Source organism: Strix aluco, chromosome 14 (genome assembly GCF_031877795.1).
Source record: "Strix aluco isolate bStrAlu1 chromosome 14, bStrAlu1.hap1, whole genome shotgun sequence".
In the NCBI taxonomy this organism is placed as follows: domain Eukaryota; kingdom Metazoa; phylum Chordata; class Aves; order Strigiformes; family Strigidae; genus Strix; species Strix aluco.
Genome location: NC_133944.1, coordinates 4,659,877 through 4,682,541, shown reverse-complemented (window position 1 = coordinate 4,682,541; position 22,665 = coordinate 4,659,877). Strand labels below are relative to the sequence as shown.

At 36.4% G+C, this 22,665-nt stretch overlaps 1 protein-coding gene across 3 annotated transcripts in view; it reads left to right on the top strand.

Moving 5' to 3' along the window:
• The window catches only part of CDH13 (cadherin 13), a 516,496-nt gene that overhangs the window by 438,492 nt on the left and 55,339 nt on the right, over positions 1–22,665 (top strand). For all 3 annotated transcript variants that reach the window (XM_074839583.1, XM_074839584.1, XM_074839582.1), the window contains 2 exons: positions 9,601–9,783; positions 10,774–11,027. In XM_074839583.1, the coding sequence (XP_074695684.1) occupies positions 9,601–9,783; positions 10,774–11,027 (437 nt within the window). The remainder of the gene's footprint in view (positions 1–9,600; positions 9,784–10,773; positions 11,028–22,665) is intronic.

Genomic DNA, 22,665 nt, shown 5'->3' with positions numbered 1-22,665 from the left:
GAATACTGCTAAATTGTGACTCATTTCCATCTACCATTTAATAATCAAATTGTATTTAACATACGTTTTAAACCTTATCTTGAACTAAGTGGGTTCCAAAACATTGTGACAGTCGCTATGAAGTTGTCTATATATGAGCTTCATAGACTAATTTATTATTTCCTTATTTATACACAGTTGAGAGGTAATCATGATTTTAAACAGAGAACAAATAACCATTGGAGCTGATTGCTAATGAATGTAATAATATTCTTATCACTTAGGTTCTTTAAATCTAGAATTGATGGTTTTTCAGAAAATTGTGCTCAACTTCAAGTTGTCAAAAGTGATGCTGAGTCACTGGAGATGACTATTCAAAATGTGTGTGACCAAATATTTAAAAGAGCCAACAGTGTTACAAAAATCTCTAAATTAGACTGTGCATTCAAAAAACTGAATGCATTTCTATTTGGTGTTCATGTAAGGCAGGAGAAACACACAGAAAAATCAGTTCTAGAACAGGTTACATCATTTTAGGTAATGATTTCCTGAGTAATAAGAGCATCATCTTAAAGGGCTTTTTATTTTTTCTTTTTCTTTCTCCCAGTCAAGACCTGTATAAACCCTTGCTTGTCAGAATGGATATCTTGGCATTTTATTTTTTCATCTGTGTACACTTGTAGCTCATGTGAGTTCTAAGGACATGTTTGGTAAAGTATTCAGGAATATATCGTTCATTGCTAAGTCCTCAAACAATAGAATAGGGGAGTGAACAGATTTGTGTTAATAAAAATGTAGTAAGTCATGAAATTAGGATTCCACAGAACATTCATTTGTAACTGTAGTAGTAGTTGTATAGATGAACAAGATCTCTCTAGAATTTCATATAGGAAATCTTTGTTCTTTGACCTATTTAAAGTGAAGCATTCTTTTTCTTTTTTTAACTTCTTCCATTAGTTCGCCTTTGTATAGCACTAAAATACAGTTTTCATACATGTATGAAAAGAAATTCTGGAAGTTGCCTTCCTAAAGAGAAGTCACGAAATCTCTTCTCTACTTCCTAATGACAATAATTTAAAAATCATGAATAGCTTTGATCTACTGAACCTCTTGTCACTGCCCAGCTCCCTCCCCATCAGTACAGAGGCCACTTTGCATTTATTTATACCTGGGAGGAGACTAAAGCTACTAGAGCAGTTCCCCCTTCATTCCTCTAAATCTTCCAGACATTCTAGTTAATTAACTGGTCTCTGCATATTCATGTTACAGCTAATGCTATCAAAACAATTTTTCTGTCATGATAAAATTCCCCTTTTATCTCCCACTTCGATGTTCAGAAAGGAATGAATTCATCTGTCCTGCTACTAAGGAGCCTAAATGGTACACATAGCAACTTCAACAATTACAGAGGACATCTTTTCTGAACCCATTCCATGTCCAGACAAACCCCAAAAACGTGACAATTTGGGAACCAGTAAGAGGAATTTGTTGCTTAGGGTAACTGTAACTGGGTCTGGCATGTGAAGCAGTCTTAGTGGCATAGGAGAGTTTGCATAAATTCCTTGTAATATGAGTAGATGGTTTCCACACTTTCTTCTATTAGTAAGGTAGTATCAGTAAGCTCAACCATATATGTTCAGATGTTAATCTTCAGCATGAGAAAAGTTGGTTTGGGTATGAAAAAGTCTCTGCTAAAAATGAAAGAGGAGCATTTAACAAGGCCTTCTTCCCTTCCCTTGTGACCATCATTAGCATAAGTGAGAGCTGTGTGGATTGATGCAGGGAAAAGCCTGTAAAACCTTTCTGCTCCTAATATGCAGTGGACGAAAAAGAAAAAAAAAATCCAGCTGAGCCTATTCTATTTAAAGTTCATTCTATTTAAAGAAGAGAACCAGCATCTTAGAAAGAAGATAGGCTTAACAGTGCTCTTGATGGGAAGTGCACCGAGGAAGAAATAATACGTAGCTGGGTTGGCTGAATACAGCACAAGCGGTCTCATAAATGTGAAAAGCAGGTATCTCCCTGGTCCCTAGGCAACGCTGATGCTGTAACAGGTGAATAGGTGTAGTCTGCTCTTTCAGGCTTGGTCAGATCATCATTTTCTATGATGCTGTTGTTTTAAACATAAGGTTTGTTCTACCTGGGGGGAAAGAATTTTTGATAGATAAGAAAATAACATCATTATTTCTTTGAGTTTTTCTCAAAAGTACCTTAAGTGTAGTAAATATTACAGTGACCTTTTGCTGACCTCTGTCCACCTGGAGAAAGAATATTTGTTTTTCTGTGATACAACCATCATTCTAGAAGTGTCCATTGTATTTATGGATACTTGATTTATTCTAGAAATAGTTGAACACACTTTGCATTTATAGGTGGAAAAGTGAAGAGAAGAATGAATCCTTTTTAAAATTTATATATTCTGGGAAAAAAGAGCGTATGTTGGTCTTCCTTCTGAATCTTCAGAAAACTGTGCTACATTTGATGTGCACCCTGGAGGTAACAGGCTTTGAAGCAGGCATTCAACATATGATTAATACATAATAGAATTATATTTTTTGCCTTCACTCAGTGAGGCCATGAGCTGGGCTGAGAAAGAGGCAAAGTCAAATGTAAACAAAAGTCTTCAAAATTATTTTTAAAAAGTGGTTATTTTCAAGTATCCTTCACCATCACTTATTTACAGTCCCTGAATGGCTTTTTAGTCTTCTGCAAGCACATAAATGAGAGGATAGGAGTACAACATCAGCTCTGAATGGGGTTCCAGTGCTGCTGTGGGAAAGAAGCAGGAAGGAAAGTTCTTTAAATTAATTTATTAATTTTATGAGCATCTTACTCTGTAGGCCCTCAAAGTTTTCTAAGATTTATGATGTCTGCAAGAGGGATGGAAGGACTCTTCACATTGCCACTCTGGCAACTTTACAGGCAACTCATGTGGTGCCCAGCAGGTCATGCATCCATCCATCCATTTATTTTACCCTGTTGTTTTTGCATTCTGTGCCTGCCCTACTCAACCATGGATCCCAATACCTAAAGAGTTCTTGAAGTGGTCCCACTGAATCCCAGGGATAACTTGTCTTCATCACAATGGAGAACTGCTCACAGAGGGACTTGGACCTGGAGCATGGGGAAACAGCCTGATTAATACTTTCTTGTTTCTTTATGGCATTACTAGTACTCCTTAGCAGTAATTTCCAAGCAGACTAATGAGCAGCAAAACAAAATAAAGTCATGTTGAAACTTGCCTTTTTTTGATCATCCATGATTAATATCGGTGATATTAAGCATCTATGTGTTTTTCAATAAAATGGCACAAATGTATAGAGCCTACAGAAACTGTAGCCATGTTACAGAGAGCAGAACTTAATCTTTGGCCTTCCATTTAGCTAATTAATCTTTTGGATTTGTTGCTGTTCTTGCAGGCTGCAGCATAGGGTGGACAAAAATATTAATTCAGTCTTTCACTATTGAGCAGTACTTTTATTTTGAAAGTAACTGGTGTGTGCCTTGAAAGATCACAAGGCATTTACAATGCATAGCCTGTGAAAATCATTCAAAACTAAAAAGTGAAAATGCATCCAAAATGATTATGGTCAATTTCTTATATTCGGAAAGATTTTTTCTAAGCTACAATTGAATTCTTTCTGTAATTTCACTAGGGAGACGAAAGAATATTATGTACTTAGAAAAAGATATAGAATAAGCTGAAAGAAACACTTTAAGTTAAGTGATAATATAGTGCCTATGAGCCAGCATTATGGCAGTAAGACAATGAAAATTACTAAAGACTGTTCGGGTGACTCATAGCTTTAATTTGTGTTTTGCATCTAGTTTACACCGTCAAATCCTTGTCATGCTACGATAATGCTTTATATTTACAGAGTGTCTTTCAGCTAAATGGCTTCCAAAGTGCTTCATATGTTCCTTCGTGTACAGCTTACATCAACTTAATCCATTACGTTAATACAGCTATCTCTGTAGTGAAATACAGCAGCTATTTGTGTCCATATAGTAAAGGCTATGCACAGTTTTAAGAGGGAATGTACCTTCAAAATCTGTGGAAGAGATTAGGGAGAATGTAATACCAAGTTACAATTTGCCCTGACCACAAAATTGGCAATTAAATTGCTCATATAAAGAGTTCAGTATAAACTACAGTTGGTCAGGTCCCCTGTTTTTCAGCCTGCTAGGGGCCCGCAATAACAGGCCAGCACGTTTGGTCATTGTGCTGAGATGAAAGGTGACTGAAGAATCATCAGTATCACTTTGTTCAATGCACAAATGTTATGCTAAATATTTCCACCTAGTACTTCACCTGCCTAGTTTATGAAGCCTGATGAGCTCCATGTGCCAGATTACTTGGTTCATTGTTAACTGGCAAGCTGGGCTTTGTGTCCCAGGGAATTTCACAAGAAATGTCCATTACTGACATTTATGAGATTCTCATTCCTGATTGCTTAAGAATGCAAACCTTTGTGATCACTGAAAATTTGTTTGTTCTTGGAGATATTCCAGATACAGAGCTATGGAAATACATTGTTTCCTTAACAAATAAATATTGGCCACTCAAGTGCACACACACATACAGAATGACTGTGAAAAGTGAAAGACACAGACAAAGAGCAAGGAGATTGCAAGAGATTGTATAAACTTGTCTTTATATTTTCAAGAAAGTAGATAAATTATAGTTACAAAGGCAGTGGACTTCAGTGGAGGAGGAAAAATACAAAAATACCATTTCCCTGGGGAATTTCTAATAGAGATGTGTGAATTAATATATGCCATTATTTTTCATCTTTTATGATACATAGATGAGGAAACAAACACATGACAGTAGTACAGAATACCTTCAACTGGAATATTGCCCTGATAAATGCAAACTGACATGCAGTTTTAATTTATTTGTTCTTGACTGGGAATCACAGCATGCAGAATCTTAATGAGCCATGGGGTAGCAATCACCAACCCCAGACACGTTTATCTTGCATTGTGTTTGTTGCTTGTGGCAGCTTTTTAATTTGGGTATTTCGGTACCCCACTCAGAGTTTTTTGGTGGCTTCATAAAGGTATTGAGGTTATTGCTGCATTCTCATGCTGTTGCTGGACAGTAGACATTCAGGTGATTCTGATACAGTTAAGTTCATTTGTTCCTCTGTGCTCTGAGAAGTCACTAAATAAGATCTCACTTACTACAGAAGGTTTAAATAAGGCTGTCTGATAAGAATCCAATTTTCATCCAGGCTAGGTACCATTTCCAGTTTTGTTTCAGTTTGAGATGGGGTTAGTGCCTGGATTCTTGGGTGATAATATTTTATAAAGTGATCTTTTCATGTATCTGCCTGTGGTGGAACTCTGACAAGATTTTTTTTTCTTGAGACCATACAGAGCCATTTTGCTGTTCAGTGAGAGGAGCTGTCACCGTAGTGTCCCACCAGTTCGCCATAGAGCTCAGTGTGGAGGAGGATTTGGCTCAGTGTTATATTATATCCTGGCTCTGCCAGGAAACAGCTACTAAAATTAAGCTGTGGTTCAATTTGTTTGTTTCCCCACTTGACTTCTCCCTTTAGCTAGCTTTTGATGCAGGCCTAATTATTCTCAGTAGATAGCTGCCATCGTGAATTTCCTCTACTCAGTAAGATAAAATTCCCACCAGCTTGGAACCATAATTTTTCATTTTATCTTCTCAAGCTTTGCACATAGTTTGGAGCAGGCTTGCAAGATCCAGGGAAGGGAGAAATAGAGTTTGTCTGCTGAACTGAGATTATCTCTTCTGCTCAGAGCTACCCTGGGTGCTGTTACATAGGCTGTATTCTAACACAGTTGTTTTGAATGTTACTCATCTCCTTGCTATCCCTTTATTGACTCCTTTGTTGTAAGAAATACAAGCTGCCTGTTTTCACACTCGGGAACCTCCATGCCTAGTGGAACCATCTTTGTGATATCTCACAAGAATGTCCAGTGGTCGATATCTACTTCCCATCAGTTCATCATGACAGCAAACATTGCTCACTCATTACATTTTCAAGTCTATTTGTGCTTCCTCACAAGCTACCCTCACACTCTTGGATGAGCTCTTCATTTTATCCATCATTATATTTCCTTGATGTCTCTCAGTTACCTGTTAAAAGTCTCATTTGTCTACAAAAATCTGATGATTAAGTGTAGACTGCTGGCTGCTGTTCACTCATTGTTTCTAAGTTGCTATTGGTCTGTTGTCTGTTTTTCTGCATTTTCTCATAAGCTTTTGAGTGCAGAAAAAGGGAAATCAGGTCTTTTTTTCCCCTATGTTTATAAAACTCTAAATGTGACAGAATTACTAAAATTTCTAGGCTGTATGCATGATAAGCACAATAAATGACAAAATGACATATCACTCCACAGAGCAAGTTAACCTTACATGTTCAAATCCTCAGTAGTAGTAAATGAACGTAGATCCTTCCGGCCAAATGCAACCCGGGCCCAGGGTATTTGCCTTCTAAGTTATTATTTTTAATATGGGTCCAGATGATAGCAGTTTTAAATAAAGTACTGAACTCATCTATTTTATTCTTAATTTATAGTGGTGCTTAGGGGATGTGCAGATATTTAAAAAGAGTAAAATCAATTAACTTGTGATCCAGTTATTTGTGTTAGTCACTATGGGGTTTTATTGTAGCGCACTGGATCAGATTCTCCCAGTTAAGCACCGTGCTTTGAGAATGTAAACCTTTTGTTTTGAAATACGATGAACCTGTGGTTATCTTTTCTCTATTTCTAATTCCTATTTTTGTCCTTTCATAGTTTTAAAATTCCCTTCTTTTGTTTTTTTAAAAGGACCTAGTATACATGTAACAGATTTTTCTAAATACTAGGAATTCTATTCTTTATATGAAGGTGGCTGAACAGGCAAAAGAGTTCACCTTCTAGATAATACACACTATATTTTTCTGGACCTCTCTATTTCACAGTAGGTATTTGTCTTTTGCAATCACATATCTGTGATTTATTACACTTTTCACATTATAAATTTAGAGTAGACCCATGTGACAACTTCTGTGATTTGATTATTCTGCTTTTTCATCCATCTTGAACGGATTTTAGTCCAATGTTCCAGACAGCTTCAAATACCCTCTGCGCTTATGTGGTCATTTCTAAAATGCAAAGAATGCTAGGGGTGAGTGTATCACTACACTTGAAATTATTTGGCTTGGCATAGCCTTTGCTTGTAGACGTTGTCATTTCCTTGATCTGCAGGTGTCAGAAGCTGCAGTTTTATGCCCCCAGCAAGTCTATGTGCCCTTTCTGCACTACTAACTCACTTCAACTGAAGGTACTGAGAGCCCTTCCTAAATAAGGAGAAAACAGGAATGCAGAAGAAAGCCAACCCCAACTGAGATATCCTTGAATTAGATAACTTTAAACTGACATTCAATATTTTTTGAACTAGCTGGCACATGAAGGCAACCTTTTCCATCATAGTCTGGCACTGGTGGGGTAAGCATAGTAAATTTATCTCACTGGTTTCACAATTATGTATCTGGATAAAATAGCCAGATATTTAAATATTTTACCCTAACAGGTCTTACTGTTCCCAAGGTGATCCAGGGAGTATTGAACAATTAATTGAATCAGACTAGTGGATTAAGGGAAAGATTTTTCAGAAGGATCAATATGAATTAGGACCAGATTCCCAGTCAAATCTAAGGGTTAGATGCTTTAGGATTATGTTCCTTGAAGTCTAATCACCTTTTTACATAGCTAAATAGGAATTGTTTGGTACTGAACACTTGTTCGGAAAAAGTCTGGCCCTTATGGTTCTGATGTCTCATTTTATACATGCTCAAGCTGAGACAATATGAAATAATACAAAAATATCAATCAGGCTAATCACTTAATTTTCAATTAGAGTAAGAGGTATCCAAGTGTGCTTTCCAGTGACAGCACTTTGCTGAGCAGGAAGGACTACAATCTTGGTAATCATTCCTCTGTTATTTCCAAGATTCTTAATAGAGCTTTTCTTTTGATTTGTTTCAAAGCAAGTGAAAATATTGTTATATTATCATTTAGAGTTAATTAAACTGCAGATGAGTTTAATGATCTGTCTGAAACAGAGCTCAAGCACAACCTGTTACATATTAACTATCAAAATCAAAATAATCTTTAAATCCTTTGTTAAATATACCAAAGAAGATAGAAATAGCCAATCATTAATGTCATCCTTTTATAAAATCAGGTTTGAGGCTGGAAAACTTGAACTGAATGCATACACTCAAATTATACAGCTAAATTGAAAAAAGCTTTGGAAACATAAGTCAAATCTATTGGAGGAAATTTTTAAAAAGATAACACAGAAGACAAAATCGTCTCCTCTGTTTTTTACTATGAGGAAATCCATTTTACCTAGTATTTGTCCAGACTGTGAAATCTATATATTAATAAAATGCCATTTTCTGGACTCAGTATTCTCACAAAATCTTCTGTAGTGTTATGACTTCATGTGGTCTATAAGACAGAGTAAAAGATATTTGGTCTATTCAGGTCTTGAAGCCACTGGGTGATTTTTGCCCTTGAGTGTTATATTGTCACTGACAATGTAGCTTTTAAGCAGTGCACGTACAGCAAAGCCTATTTGTGTCATTAAAATTTGTAATTTTGGACTTTTAAAGGCTTAATCCCTAGAAAAGTTAAGATTTCCTAATGATCTATAATGCTACTGCTGATGTTCAGCACTTCTCAGGATTAGGTATGTTATCATTCTAGTTTATCCACCTATAAAGCAGGTATTATCTTATCACTCTTACATACAGTGCTTTTAGCACGTCAGCTTCAAGTACTTGAAAGGTGGGGTGTATTATTAAGTCTGACCCTTACAAGCTTTTCCAACGGCTTGCTTAATGTTTTTCCTACATAAATAAGAATGATGTTATACACTGTTTGTCTGGATAGTAAATTAGAATTTTCTCATAAGGCTTGGCTAGCTGAATAGTACAGCAGTGTAACAAACTTCACAAGGTCATAAAAAATTCGTCCACTGAAAAAGGAAAGTTACACTGACTTTTAGTTATGCAGACAAAGTGGTAGCATGAGGACCAATTATTTTTGAGTCTTTTAGAGCAACCCCTCCAAAAAATGGTATGGGAGCACTTTTTGTGAAAAATGTTTTATGTATTGATAACAGTGTAGTGAAAAATCAATATGGGTGGGGTAATTTAATAGTCTGAAATGCAAAACTGGATTATTTTAAATAAGTACATTTCAGGGCAAGAATGGGCTATATTAGTCTGCTTCCTCTTCTGCGTAGCTATGAGTATAGTTCTGTTTCTGATAGCATGTACACCCATGCAACACTGTATATATTTTCAGGATTCACTTTTCCAATTATACGAGATGAACTGTCTTCTTGTGATGAGAATCTTCCGAAGCTTGATTCCTGTCACACTGCAAATGGAGAGCAGCTGTAATGTGCTACCTTATATTTCATGAGTGAAAATGTATTATTTAGAGCCTATAACATTCAGTTTCAGTCAAGGATTACATCTTTCTCCTGTTGTGGTAAATAATTAATGCTGACTTGGATATTTCATGTGTGTGTGTGGTCATTAACTGAAAATAGTAACAATTTCCTCTTATGTTTTTTTTTCCTAGTTTCAAGCCACTGTAAAGGAGGGAGTCACGGGTGTAATAGTAAACTTAACCGTTGGTGACCGAGATGACCCAGCAACCGGAGCATGGAGAGCTGTCTACACCATCATTAATGGAAATCCAGGGCAGAGTTTTGAAATCCATACCAATCCCCAGACTAATGAGGGAATGCTCTCTGTTGTCAAAGTAAGAACAATTTGCTGTTGTACTGTATTATTACTGTAAGGTCCACCCAGTGGATTTACTGCATAAGAAGTTACTCAAAAATAGAGTCGGCTACCAGTCCTTGTCCAAACAATATGTATAACCCCTTCTTCTGTCACAGTAACCTTACTTCTTTAGCCAAAGGACCTGCTGCCTGTTGCTAACTATATTACTGTTGTACTTAAATAACAACTAGTTTTGCAGTAAGCATCACAATTAATGGTGAGACTTTTATAACAAAGTTTTGTTTGTGACTGAGGGTACAATTAGAATTCAAGGGCCACATTTTGTTCTTGGTTAGAGAATACAGATGCAAATACCAGGGAAGTAAGGGAAGTGGCTCAGACGGAACTGAACAGACATCTTTGGTCCTGCATTTCTAAAGTCTTATAAAAAAATTTACTGCCTGTCTTCACATGAAGATAATCCTATATCTCACACTTTAAAAAAAAAGAAGATAGCCCTGATTGCTGCCTGTACCATAATTTTCTCTGACTTCAGAAGAGGCATTTTCAATTCTTAAGACAAATGGCATGTATTTTCATGGTGGCACTTTTGATTTCAAGGTGTAAGTTGAGAAAATAGCCTTATGTTACTTATGCTAAGTAGCTACTAAGTATGACTGATTTGTTTGCTAAATGCATATTACATCATAAATAAGCATGTATATATGAGAATTAAATTATATATGAGAATTAAATTATATGTATGAGGTATGGCAAAAAACTACATGCTTTTGGATAGAGGGACATCTCCATCTTTCATTAAGTCCATTAGGTTCATTATCTTTAATGCACTTTATAACTACCATTGTGTCTAATGCTAAGCTCTGACCCAGTATCAGATGCAATTAATGCTATTGTCCCTTTCTGGTTAGTTCTATCTTCTTCAAGTTTACAATGGGGTACAAGGAAAAAGGTGTTAAGTGCTGTCTTTGCACCTTGCACTCTGATTTTATGTTATGTTTTACAGCCTTTAGACTATGAGATTTCGGCATTTCACACACTGCTGATCAAAGTAGAAAATGAAGACCCGCTGATTCCAGACATAGCCTATGGTCCCAGTTCCACGGCAACAGTTCAGATCACTGTTGAAGATGTGAATGAAGGCCCAGTTTTCCACCCAAACCCAATGACAGTGACAAAACAAGAAAACATCCCTATTGGCAGTGTTGTGCTGACGGTGAATGCTACTGATCCGGATACTTTGCAACATCAGACTATCAGGTGAGTGCAGTACCTTCTAATTGTCATTCATCAGAAAGTGAGCATGTCTTTTGTGCCTGAGAATTTGCCTGCCAGTACAGAATTAAATTAGTTTGGGCTCTACCTAATAAGAAATGGCAATTTTTTTTCCTGCGATGAAGAGATTCAGTATGATGAAAACAAACTGCATTAGAGAGGGGACAGTAGTTTTCCAGGCTATGAGATTACTGCAGTAGAACAATTGACTGCTATGAGCAATAGACATGGCTTTGCATAGTGTTTCAAAATTACTTTTAACCTGCTTGTTTATTCCTGTTCCTTAATGAGACAGAGAAAACGTGTAAAGATTGAAAATGTGTATAGAAATTTATCTGTTCTACATATGGTTTAAGTTTGTTTATGATCATTTATAATGTCCCTCAGTGATGTAATGATCGTGCATCCACGTTCAAGGGCTCATAAAGTATTTCCCAGTGTAACACTGTAGCTACAGTAAGCTAAGACTTGGCCTTGCCCAGATAGGTGAAAGTAAATTATTATTTCTGTGCTATGATAATATAATCCCACACACGTGCCACGTCACAAGGAGCAAACATTGGTGTTAAGTGGTGCCATCATCATATATTTTGATCCACCTGGTCTGCTCTTTTGTTTTTAGATTTGTTGAAAGATCCAACCGCTTCCTTCTCTAATACTAAATTGACTTTCCAGGCAGCTTGTCTCAGCACTTGAGATTTGCAGGTTAGGCACTAAACCCAAAATCTACATCTGTATTTAATTTTTTGTTCTTACTTGCAAGTCTAATTTCCCCTAGTTATCAATGTACATAGAAGGGTATAAATATCTTTGTGAGAATGACTTCAAAGCTTTACCTGAACAATGTGCACTGTCAATCTATACCATAAACATAGATTTCTCTACTATCTCAGGGTTATTTAGCAGTGATTGTACACTTCTTAAAGAAGGTTTGACATATGTACTGTTCTACAAAAAAAGAAAGCCGCTGATCTGGAAGATGTTCTCTGTCAGTAACAAATGTTGGTAGGCATGCAATTGCAAAGGAACCTCACTGACAGCCTTGGATTCAAATGATGAGAAAGTGAATTTAAGCAGGTGAGTGTGCTCATCTCCAAGGAAGGAAGAAAAAGGCAAGGCAGATAATTAAAAGTTTCAATTCTCTTCATCACCTCAAAAAGACCTAGTTAATAGAGTACAAATATTTTAGTTTTTCTCTATCAGAAACACCTTTGAGTTCTGCCATTGAAATATCAGTTTATCTGAAGAATGATTCTTCACATATGTCATTCTTGTTTTCTAAACGTATTTATTTACAGAATGCATTTTCATTCTTTAGTTTTTGCTCTAAAGATTCCTTATTTCATTTATTGTGGTCACACAAATCTGTGTCTATGGATGGAAAACCTATGGTATCTCTATTGCTTGTCAGATACAGCAATATGACCCTCAGCAGCATTACTCACAACCTGGCTTGTGTAGGGAAAAGGTATTTATTCCCTTTGGGATTGGGACTGATTTTAAGGAACTTAATTATTGAAGTTCTCCATAACTTTATGTATTTTCGTGGGAGATAAGACAAATAATTTTACTTAATGTAGCAGTTGATTTTGTGATACTAAAAGAGAAAAGCCAAGAAAATATAAGGATCTGGTTATCAAAACCAACAATCCAGAAATTATCATCTGAATTTTTACCCTTAACCTACTGATTTTGCTGAATTTCTCCTAACTACATTGACAGTGAAATTATAGGACATACCAATGAGTCAATGAAAACTCAGAGTGAGCCTTAAGTATTGTGTATAATCAGATAAGTAATATAAACACCTTCTGCAGTCCACCACGTCTCACAACTGGCTGCAAAGGAACTCTCAAATCTTAACTATAACTAGCTCATGATCTAAATAGAGTTCTCCCACAAGTTTTACCACAATCTGCATGGCCAAAACCCGGAAGGTTTTTAGCTGAAAGCAAGATTTTTCTTTTCTTATGCTGCGTGTGCAGAAAAGAAGAGCAGAAATAAGCTAGATTGGGTTGGAATGAAGTGTGATAATGTAGGGAAACTATGTAAAAGGAAGTGGATGTATAAATTAGACTAAATTAATGCAAATGTAATGAAAATCTGGGAAATGGTGGAATGATTCAGGAAAGGCTAATGTGACTACCTGTATGTCCTTTTGCTAAAATAACGCGAAAGCATAAAATAGCATTTTTAAAAGATGCTTTTAACACTGACAGATATTACTGCAACACATAGATACTAGCAGGGAAAAAGGAAGACTGTAGTATATGTGAACAGCATCTGCAATTAAGGATAGTGTAAAATTGCATGTATAAAGGCCAAAGCTGCTCATTAGTTTGAGTCTGGCCAAAACGTTTTCTTGTAAGTTCCTACAGGCAGGTGTGTGTTTAGAGTTTGGGCCTAGGTCCAGGACTTTTATGGAGAATGCACACCAGACTACATGGTTCTCAGACTATGCAGCTATAAATTATGTCATCAGAGTCCTTACTATGATTATACTCATAAAATAAATGCCAAGCAGACACAATACAGACTTTTGTACTACACTAAATATCGATGACCACAAGTAAGCAATGTTTTGTGTCTGCAAGCAGCAATGAATACCGAATTTGTGTTGTGTGTGCTGTGTGAACAACATACATCACCCCCTACAAAGTATATATATCTGTTCAAAATATGCAGATGGATATATACAAAAGAACAGAGAATTAGTAATGTTACTTTCTTTTATTTTCAACCCGTAACAGCTGTGATATGTCTAACTGCAGGTATGTTTTTAATTAATTTTCTATATAAAATGTGTAGGAGGGACTGATGATTATTTGTAATCAGGAAATTTAGTTACTCTACTAGATATAACATCATAGATGCATTTCAAGAACCATGAATAGCGTATAGAAACCTTTTGTGCCATTGTCCACATCTAGATTGAATTTATTCTTTGAACATTGCATATCTGAATCAGATTCAAATTACTTATCTCTTTCAAAACCGCGGCTTACTTTGTAAAAATTCCTAAAGACAGCTGTACTTTTGAAGCAATTTTCTTTCTTATTCTTCAGCTTGAAGTGTTTTTGCAGACTGAGAAAGAATTTCATTTAAAAGCTCAAACAAGCTGGCAAAAATGTATTACACTGAAAAAAATATGACTCCAAGTGTTTGTAAGACTCAAAAGCACGTACCTTGTGCTCTAGCTATTTGTCTGCACGCGATTAGCAATGAACTTTCATGGTGTCAGCTATTCTCTGATCTACTGATGTTAACATTTCAAAGAAACTCAAGGTAGAGGTAGAAACATCATCCTGCAAACAAGAACTTCATGCTTGTATTCACCAGCTAAATAATGTAAGCATCAAGTTTAATCTTAGTCTAAATTATAACAGTTTAAAACTAGGTTAACGCTGTCTTTCACAACTATACCCAGATCTGTGATTTCCTATGAAAAGTCTGCAATGAGTATAGTGAGCTTTGGACTATGGATGTTGTAGAAAGGAAGGAGCAGACAGAACCAGTGCTTTTTCCTGAACACATACCTTTGAATGGAAAATAATGTTTGTTCTGCTGTGATCACTCCCAGAAAGAAAAGGAACCTGTTCAAGTTGGATCACATTTCTTAGATTCATTAACCTATTTTTTTTGAAAGTATTTAATTCCCTCTAGAGTTTCCAACTTTTCTAGAATTAAAAAATGAAAGAAATCCAGCAGGCCCCATTTTAATTATAACCCAACAATTTATTAATAGAACAGTAATGAAGTTTCTGAAATTTGATTTCTTAATCAAGGATCATTGTTATTTTTGCACCAGATTTAAGAGTTTAATTTTGGGTGCTTCTTCACAACCTCTGAAATTTTAATCAGAAGTTTCAAGTGTACATGTCAATGAGAAGTTAAAGGCCAAATTTAATAACATTTTCTACCTTGGGAAATTAAAAGAAGAACCTCACTCTCTGAAATCTATTATTAACAGTAGATCTTAATTAAACACAGTTACGGTCCTCAATATTTGTCTGTGTGAAGTGATTGGTTTCAGTATTTTTCCCTTTTTCAGATTCAACAAGACCAGGCTATTCAATAGTTAGACTTTCAACTACGTGTAAATAAGTTGTTTACCACAGTGTATTTGTAATTTTTAATTAAAGCAACGTTGTTCTCTGGTTTCATGGCTTATCGTGGCAATATATTTTTATTACCTACTGTGCTCTTGGATTTTAAATTATTTATGTGAATATATTATTGCAGTATTTATTCTCAGTAAGCAATGTGACTCAATTCTTCAGAAATATCTTCACAGGAAAAGTTTATTATAGCTCTAAAGCATATCTAATTCATTAAGTAGAATTAAAATGCAGTATTTGAAGCTGGAGAACTTAGAAATGGAACCCAAACTGCAGTGAGTTTCATGGGAATATGAAAGACTGCCAAAAATATCTGAAGCAATATATGTAAATATATATGTGTGTTTGTGTAATTTTTTTATCTGCACCTGAATCCAGCTGACCCCACATAGTATAAGTGGCTTCTGGAATCATAGGTACATACATTGTCTTAGTGGTGAAGTCTCAACTGTAGAAATTTGAAAGCCAATTTTTTGTTTGGAAGTTGATATCCTTTTATTTGATTCTGGTCTCCTTATATCACCATATCACATAGTGGAACTACACAAATATGAAACCAGCAAATCTCCATTTGTTTGAGATTAATCATTTCAGATTAGAATAGCCTGTGATGGGTCCAGCTACCCAACTGCCTGTTAACCCACAGCCTGGATGTTCGACTGCTACAGCACTGCCATTGTACTGGCTGTGTGTTTGATAGCTCTGCTAGTCTGGAAATGGGAGCAAAGTCATATTTATTATTGTCATCATTTCCAAATAACAGCTACTGGTCTATCTGAAAGGTGGATAGACTCTGTTTCTCTTTATATAAAGTGCCTTTTTCTATAATGCAAACTAAGTTTTTGTGTTAATGAGGCTTCATCCTTGAACATCAGACCATGGGGATGATAAGGCTGAACCTAACAGACACTAAATTAAAAGCAGTCGTGCTTGTTTATTTGTCATTTCACCAAGAGCCGTTGGACAATGGACTAGCCATTGACTTTGGGAATGGGAACTTTTGCTACTGGGCCACATTTTGCTTTAGATTACATCATCATAGCTTTGGGGTCAGTCCCTATGGAGTTGGTGGAAGTCAGTGGAAATGTTCCAAACTCTTATTGGTGGCAACCATGATCTGCAAACTCATTGTCAAAAAAATGACTGCCTAAAATTCTGTAAAATAGTGCAGAAACTACACTGAAGTGGGATTTATGGTTCAGTGATTTTCTTCAAAATCTCAAATACTTGAGAAAACTAAGGAGAATTCACTGGAAAAAAACAAGTTTACTTCTGCTACTTCTCTTTGCTGCCAATCACCACCCTTACATGTAGTGATTATATAAGCTGTGAATTTCAAAGACAATCCAAAAAGCCTTTTTCATGTCTCTTGCCAGGATTTTTTCAGAGATCCTGAACCCCCCCTCCCCAAACAAGGATGAGGCTTCAAATCACATTCCTCACAAACACTTAAGGGATCAATTTTGCATACTTTGTTGCACATCAAGCCTTTTTAAAGCACTTTTGTTGCAGGTGGAGGTCAATAAACTTGCTTTTTGGGATATGCTACAATCACTTACAGAGTACTATATAATGAGAGGGGGATAGAAAGTCTTAAAGAGTGAATGCTTATGAAGTAACACACTTAGTCATTGTTAAATATGTCTCCTAGAGTCTGAAGGACTTGTCTTTGATTCCTAACAACAGGAGATTTGTTTTCCTTGTGCAGACAGAAGAATAGTTCTATTGTTATAAATGAATGGCTGAGCCATCTCTCAGCATGCAGCACCAGAGTTTTTCACTGTAAGTTACACCCAAGAGCATCTTGAGTTGGCTCTGCAGTTTTATTTATGGCCTGCCTGAACCCAGCCATTGGGAATTTGTAGCACATCTCTAGATCTGAAGTTGCTGTATATTGGACAGTGCACTTTGTTTTTCTGTTCCTTTCTCTTTTTTAAGTTAGAAGGAAAGCCAGGTAGAGAGGGAATCTGCTTGAAGCAAAAAGTTTTTCCTCTTCTGTCTTTCCTGCAAAATTTTGAAACGCAGAAACGCTAACTCTAGAGAGCTGCATGTATTGGGGTATCCAGCAAACAGTGCCAGAAAAGGTGAGATTTAATCACTTCTGAAAGAACGAGCTTGGCCAATTCCCTCCTGCTATACAACTACCACCTATAATTGCAGGTACTCACCGAGTCAACCATTAGCTCCACAGTATTCTATACAACACTCTGTACTGAAACTGTTTCTTGAATGTGTTAATACTATCTGTATAGGTAATCACTGTGATATATATATGTTACTAGCATAATATCTGAAGGGAAAAATTAATGAAAAAATGCTTTTTTTCTTTTTGGTTGTGTTTGACCAAACTGACCTCCGCTTTTTGTTTATTGACAAATAAACAAAATTCTTTCCCCGTACAGCAAACTCTTAGACCTACAGCAAGATGAGAAAGAAACAAAATTGCTTCTGGAGTGGTACTGTACCTCCATTATTCTCCTCTCATACCTATGACCGCACTGCTGTAACTCTGGAAGGGTGATAAGGACTTAAGAGTAAAATCAGGCCCCATTTTTCCTGTTTAGAAGATGATTTGTAGCTGGCCAGCACTGTGCAGATGTATCACAGAGTCTGAATTAACATGGAAGAAGCAGCTGGTAACAAAAAAAAAAAAAAAAGTCACTGGTGGGAACTACTGAGATGAGACTGAAGAGGATAAATTGCTGGAGTAAAACCCCAGTGCTGAGAGAATTAAAACATCTGCCAAATCTGGAAGCCAGGCCCTATAAAAGCTGTGGACAGCATCTAACGCTGACCATTCAGGAAAGCCACTTTCAACTCTGTCAGCTTCAATATTGGAGCTATACTACTACAGGACCTTCTTTTCTCAGAGAAGTGAACAGATGTTGATAGTCTGCTTCCCAACATCTGTTATTCAGTCCTTTTATTACTCATAGATATTCCCTGGCTTGCTTAATTTACAACCAACCTGACAACATCTCCCTTTTAGCACCTTGGAGAGTCCCTCGGAGTTCTTGATTTCTCAGTTGCTTCTAGTGTTTCTCCTAGAGGTGAACACCTCAAAGTCTCCCCTGTTGTTTCTTTTTGCCCTCTACTTACTGATATTCTCTGTCTCTGTGTTGGGGCAGATGTTAGGCCTCTTCTCTCCTTGTCTGCTTTTGTATATCTTAATTTTTAGTGCTTAAGAGCAATCCCATCTAACCAGTTGGTGCTAAACTTTGGTATGCCAGCTTTTGCCTTGCAGGGAGGTGGGGGAACTCCCATTCTTACTTTGTCTTATCTATGTTAACATCTGATCTTAGTGCTTGGTTCTTTCTAGCAGTTGCCAAGGTTTGGGGGAAAGATTAATGTACATAAACAGACTGCTACAACACCTATTTTTCCCTTACCCTCTCCTAGTAGAAAAAGAGGCAGAGCATACAGCAAATTTTCACCCAGACTGAATAAGGCAGTTGTCCTGAAGAACAGTGTCCCTTTCCTGAAAAAAAAAAATATTAATCCCTCTCTCTTTGATTAGTCCCTGAAATAGCAGAAGTGTCTGAATTAAATTATTAAAGACTAGCTAAAGCAGAGGTCCCAGGAATTCTCAATCCAGCTATTCATAGTTTTGCAGAGAACCCAGCTACCTGAAGCCAGACTTTATCACTCCTGACAATACTTGTCAGAAGATCATATCCCTAAATTTTTCCATCTGCTCTACTCTGTTAGCATAAATCATACTTAATATGTTGATATTAAAGCTATAGATGATAGCATTGACAGTCTCTGTTTCTATGTAATCAAATAAGCCGTAGAAACCAATTTTGGCTTCCCTTGATATTACCTTAAGAATCCCAAATTCTTGATTAATAAGGATGAATGTAACATTTAAGGGGAGTTTAATTAGACCCTCTGTCTTTATCTTGCATAACAATATTATGCCACATTATGATTTCAACCATGTCAGCACTCAGAATGAATGGCTGTGAACTGTGAAATTATAGGGCACATTTTTCATGTCACTGACTAAACAATATTGCAGATCTTCTTGAGAAATATAACAATAGGATATATCAGTCACAAGTTATGCTTGCAGTGGAAGTCAGATCTTGACAATAACTCACTTTGTCATTACTTTCTCTTCTAGTTTTAGAAAAGGCAGGATTTTGCCACTGGAAGAAGTAAAGAGTATCTTGATTATAATAAGTTAGCTATCAAGTGTGAGGATGCAAGTTGACAGGGAAGGGGGTGGTATGAATTTTTGTTAATATTTTAAAGCCATTGAATTCTTGAGTCCCACTCAGCCAAGTTAGATCACACGTGCGTGCCTGTATGTAGTTACAGCTATCAGTGGTGCTTTGACAGAAATTCATTTGGACTGGTAATATCTAAGATTGTAGCTCTAGAGACCAGTGTCATTTTATATGAAGGTAAAAGCTGGAAAACCAAGCACTCAAATAACAGTTTTCCAGGAAGATTGGTAATGCATCTAGGCCAGAATCCCATCATCAAGTGGAAGTGTATAATTAAGCCATTCTTGTTCTTGTGGTGTTCAGCACTTCTGTCTTTAAAGCAGGTATAGATCTCAGATGACACCAGAGCAGGTGTTGTCTGGCATTCATGTCCTGATTGGAAAAGGGAAACTCTGTAATTCTTTCATTGCTTTTTGCCCTGCTCTGAAGATATGGGCTACTAATGTTATGGCTATATTTCATTAATTTGTCATCTCCAGAATAAGGACAGAATAAACCATGGACACACTTGGTTCAGTGGCAAAATTCCAATGGAATCTGGGTGTAGGATTTCATCTCAGAGCAGAAGCTTTCCCAAATGCACAGAACTTCTGTTGTATGTTTACAGCCACTGCTCAACCTCAAGACATCCCTAGTCTGTGCATTTCAAGTCATAAAGAACGCCATCTTCTTTTAGACTTTCAGACAGTTATTATTGGAGTGGAATTTAAGTTCAGTGAAGAAATTGTCAGAAGGTTTAAGCACTCATTTTTACTAAATGGAGCTCTGCAATGTTACCGTAATAGGAAAAAAAATCTTGTGGAGTTCAATTGGAATTTTTCTATTAACTTAGTAATAAGGATGCCAATTTCTGTAAAATAGTTTCTGAGTAAGAGTGAAATTATGCACTTTGTTAAGCAGCAGTAAGCCTGCAGATTCATTCTTGGTTCAAATGTGAATTGGTAGGGACTGACTTCTTCCTAATTTTATGACCATTATGCTCTACGTAAATATGCCTACAGAGACATGCATGCCTACTCTACATATAGCTAGGTAATTATTATCCATGTGATCCCTTGGGGCAGCTCTGTTGGGTAGTACTTAGCATAGCATTGCCTTGGAGATACTAACCTGTCTCGCCCAGATTTCATTGAATAGTCCAAACCCTGGAGAATTTTTACACATTTACCTATTTTAATGGGGCTGTCAGAATAATGTTTCCTCTTTTTCCTTTCAAATGGGAAAATTCCAATAGAATTCTATCTGCCTAAGGCCCAACATCTCTGGACATTCAGCCCTGGGTCATTGGTAGAATTTTATACATAAAAAACAAATGCAGCCACAGAGTTTATCTGATAATGCTCCAGGGCTAAAACAACAATTTTTTGTATCAGTAGGGCACAAGGTTTGCAGCCTCAAAATGGAGCACTCATAAGTTGCTTCTGGCCCTGGAAGCTTCTAAGTTATTAACTAGTGTTTAAAACACATTTTAGTAGAGAAAGAAAACAACACACTCTCAGCTTTTCGTATCTCCATGTCAATTGTGTTAAGTTATCTTAACTCATGGAAACTGTTACAGAGTTTGGGTTTTTAAGTACAAGGGGAAAAAAAAGAAGAAAAAGCCTATAATAGCTTTAATCATTGTATAACTGTAACCCTTTGAATGAGTCCTTCTTTGTGCAGTTAGGGGAGTTTTTTCATTTCAGCTCTGTCATTTCAGGAAAAAAATAGCAGATACTTTTAGTTTTAAAGGTCTTGGAGGCTTCCATTTTCTGTCTGTCAAATTGAAACAGTAAAATTCACTCTACAGTGGTACTATGGACATGCATTCAAGGTGACTGGCAAAAGGTTTAGATCCCTAATGGCAAAGGAAAAGTGCATGAGAAGTTTAACTTTTGGGCTTCCAATGCAGGGTTAAATAGCATAGAGTAACTAAGACATAATAGTTAATAAGAAGCTTAGGAGAAGATTAAATACCTTAGATTTACAGAGCACTATATATTGGTGTGCACTGAATAAAATAGATATCAAGCAGAAAATAAAACAATATATGACCAAATAGTGGCAGACTGTTGGTAAAGTATTTGCCTCATTGGCACCACGCTGCAGTCTAACAAGGCCTAGATGCAAAGCTTATCAGCAACTGTCAGTGTGGCAAATTAAGGTTAAACAAACAACTGTAATTCTTCCATTTCCTGTCTTTTTAGTGCTTAATCCAGTAACTTCTAAAGAAGGCTATTTTGTCTCATAAATGGATACTTACATGGAGCTTTTTCCTCTAACTTCTTCACATTTTCCATCACTGGGCAGCAGATTTCTTAAATGACACACATTTGTCATTTTGCTTAATGTACATCTGAAAGGGGCTTGGCTATTATGATGATGAACGTGATATAAAAATTGTTCTGTATAGAGTAGATTTGTTGTAGGCAGTATATCAGAACAAGCATTCAGATGCACACAGGATACTTACTGTAACAAAAAAGATGCTTTCTAGCCACCAAAGGAATATTACTGAGAAGTGTTCAGCACAAACTCATCATTTAGCAAACAAAGGATAATTTTGCCTGTAAAGAATAGCCTTTAATATTCTATTTCTTTGAAAAACATAGCAGTTTTTCATAGGTTGTGTATTATATCTTGATCTATATATAAAAGGGACATTTTCTCAATCCTGCTATACCTTGTGACATGTTTTTCAGAATATCTAGCAGAATTTAATTTCTGTCAGTATTCTTTATTGATATTTACATGTACAGGACCAAATTTGTTTTGCAGTAGCATCAGTTAGACAAAGAATGTTACAATGAATATCCCCTGAGTGAATATAACTGAGTGTGGGATCTGGCTTTTAATGTTTTTGTTGTACAAGTGAAAAGTGGTATTTCATTTTTTTTAACATCCCTTGAAGGCACAGGCAGAAAGAGTTGGGCAGGGGGGGAATTCAGTGCAGCAACCTATAACAAATGTAACAACCTAGACTTGATGACATTATAAATAAAACAACTAAGACATGGTTATACACAATCTTGAAAAGTGATAAGGACCAGACAGGTAAGAGGGAAGTCCATGGGTTTTAAAGTGCATTTGGACAGCTTGAATGCCTGAGAATCTGATTCATAGAGATTAGAAAAGGTAAATCACACTTCCCTTTTCATTTGGCATGGTCATTAAATATAGTGAATTAGGCTAACAAAAGAAACTGGCCTAAAATAAAGGAAAAGATGTGCCATGATAGCACGTATTGCTTCAACATTTAGGACAGAGAGTGGTTGGATGTTTTTTGTATAGTTC